This window comes from Argentina silus (assembly GCF_951799395.1).
Source record: "Argentina silus genome assembly, chromosome: X".
In the NCBI taxonomy this organism is placed as follows: Eukaryota; Metazoa; Chordata; class Actinopteri; order Argentiniformes; family Argentinidae; genus Argentina; species Argentina silus.
The window spans coordinates 14,593,396-14,595,895 of NC_139653.1; the positions used below are offsets into that span (position 1 = coordinate 14,593,396).

The following is a 2,500-nucleotide window of genomic DNA, read 5'->3' on the forward strand; positions in this document are numbered from 1 at the left end:
GATTAGAGAGCAGTAGGTAGGTTACAGAGAAACCTGTACCTGCATCGCAGAGCTCTCCAGTGTAGCCGCTTTCACAGTGGCAGAAGGCGTCTCCTGTGTCAGAGATCTGACAGCGGCCATGTTTGCAGTGCAGACGGTGGCAGGGGTTAAACAGCTCCCCCTGTTGGTTACACAGGGCTCCACGGTAACCCTCCACACACTCACAGCGGTAGGACTGCATGTCCTGGGGGACACACTTCCCATGCACACACCTACAGAGGAAAAGACAACACCAGTCAGCCAGTAAATCTGTGATGAATTTGTTTTACTATGAATAGATCATTAACATGAAAACAAAGATTGCTCTCTCTTCTACTTTTTGCTACATGGACCATGTTGAAAGCAACAATCCACACTAGCTTGCAGAGTTGATTTTCAATAAAAGATCACAGTCCAGTGTATTATATAATAGCATGGCTCCCAGACAAGTCTACATTCTCCACATTGAACAATACTGCATTGATGCCTTATTTGGCAAAGGAACTGCCTTTTGGCTGAAGTGAATGCTAATTGGCACCCCAAGCTATGTACATATCATATTTCACATGCACTCACTTGCTGCCCTGGCAAGGGTTGGTGGCGGGTTGGTCACAGTGAGGGCCGTTCCAGCCTGGCTGGCAGTGGCACACTGGTCCCTGGGCTCCGTCCGGCTGGCAGATGCCATGCAGGCAGTAGATCTTCCTACAGGGCTCACACCCTGGCACCACGCCCGGCTTCATCTGTGTCTTAGTGAAGTCCTGCAGCTCATTGTTGATGTACAGGTTCTGGATGCAGCCGTGGAAACTGGAGCCATTTTGGATCTGCCAGAGCCGGAAGGCTGCAGAGTGCACGTCCACGGGCATGCCTGAGAGGAGGGAAGGTAGAGGAGGAGGAAGGGAGATGTTGGTTAGAGGTGTGAGGGAGGGGAGAGTAGGGGTACAGATAGACAGCTAACATAGGATTGGTATGGGCTTAATGAAGGAGGATGAAGGCTTTTTCAAAGACACATCTGCCTAGATGGTGCGGAGAGCAAAAGTAGATATACAGTAGTTATGTTTGAGAGTGTGTGTGTGTGTGTGTGTTGAGAGGGATATGCTTACGGCGGACACCCCCCTCTCTTTATGAGAAGTTAATAACATCATTATTCCTGCAAAAGTTTGGGTTCCACACACACTTCTCAAGTTAGGATCCAGCACCAATTAAAAAGAGTAGGGTATTTAAAAATCTGGAATAAACTCTTGAATTTAATAATTTCATTATGTGATCAAGTTTCCGCTGATATACAGTATTTTAAAGTTATTGAAACTAATGTGGCACAGTGTCTTTGAAATGAGGGACAGTCAAAAAGAGAGGTGTTATAAGAACATTAGCATGAGGACCGGCCAAGCAGTAACTATACTGGAGTGAACAGCATGAAAACAACGCAACTCAACACAACAACACAACACCACAACATCACAACACAACACCACAACACAACAACACAATAACACAACAACACAACACAACAACACCACAACACAACACAACACAACACAACACAACACAACACAACACAACAACACCACAATAGCACAACACAACACAACACAACAACACCACAACACCACAACACCACAACACCACACCACAACACAACAACACAACCATTTCTGATATCAAGCAAATTAAGCACATTTTGTATCCCTCTCTGATCTGATCATACTTTTTAATCCAAACTGTTTCTTTTAATAACTATAAATGCAATATACATTTTATTTTTCTATTACTGTTTCTACTGTTCTACTGTCACTTCCCAATGCTCTGATCTCAAGAGTGGCTTGGCTGGTTACAGAGAACTCAAACAATGAATAAAAGAAGATGGATGGATGGAAAAAAAATGTATGTGTTTTTATTTTCTTAAATCATGGTCCATGTCAATACCATGTGATATATGCAGTGAAGACTGTGTCTGGTAGGTAGGACAGATTGAGAGCCTTCGGAGGGACATACTATCTATACTGATGGTACTCTCTGGTACTATCTGGTACTATCTATGTTGAGTTCTAGACATAGTGTAGTTATATAGTGGGCTCTAGCAAACACAGTGGGGGGTAGTGGGGATGGGCTTGGTTGAAGATTGTATTCAGGTGGTGTTGGGTTTGGGGTTGCAGGATTTGGATTGGGGTTGCAGGGTTTGGGATGGGGGTTGGGTTGCGGTGGTGACAGAGCGAGGGGGGAGGTGGGTGATTGACAGTAGTGTAGTAGTTAGAGTGCCTGCAGAGGAAGGAGGTGTGTTCTGGAGAGGGCCCCTACCCCCCACGTATAGCGGAGCCTCCCCGTTGAGGGGCCGCACCGACCGAAAGCTGTCCATGGTGGTGGGGAGACCTCCGTCTATGGACAGGTTCATCATCTGGTCGAACGTCACAAGCTCAACCGTGTGGAACTGACCATCGTTAACAGTCTCAGTACTGTGAAGAGGGGGTGGGTGAGAGAGGGAGCA

General features: G+C 46.2%; 1 protein-coding gene across 1 annotated transcript in view; it reads right to left on the minus strand.

The window, feature by feature from the left end:
* slit1a (slit homolog 1a) overlaps window positions 1–2,500 on the minus strand; it is a 91,377-nt gene that overhangs the window by 964 nt on the left and 87,913 nt on the right. Inside the window, 3 exon segments of the mRNA XM_083694518.1 lie at window positions 40–251; window positions 595–883; window positions 2,314–2,468. Coding sequence (XP_083550644.1) covers window positions 40–251; window positions 595–883; window positions 2,314–2,468 — 656 coding nt within the window.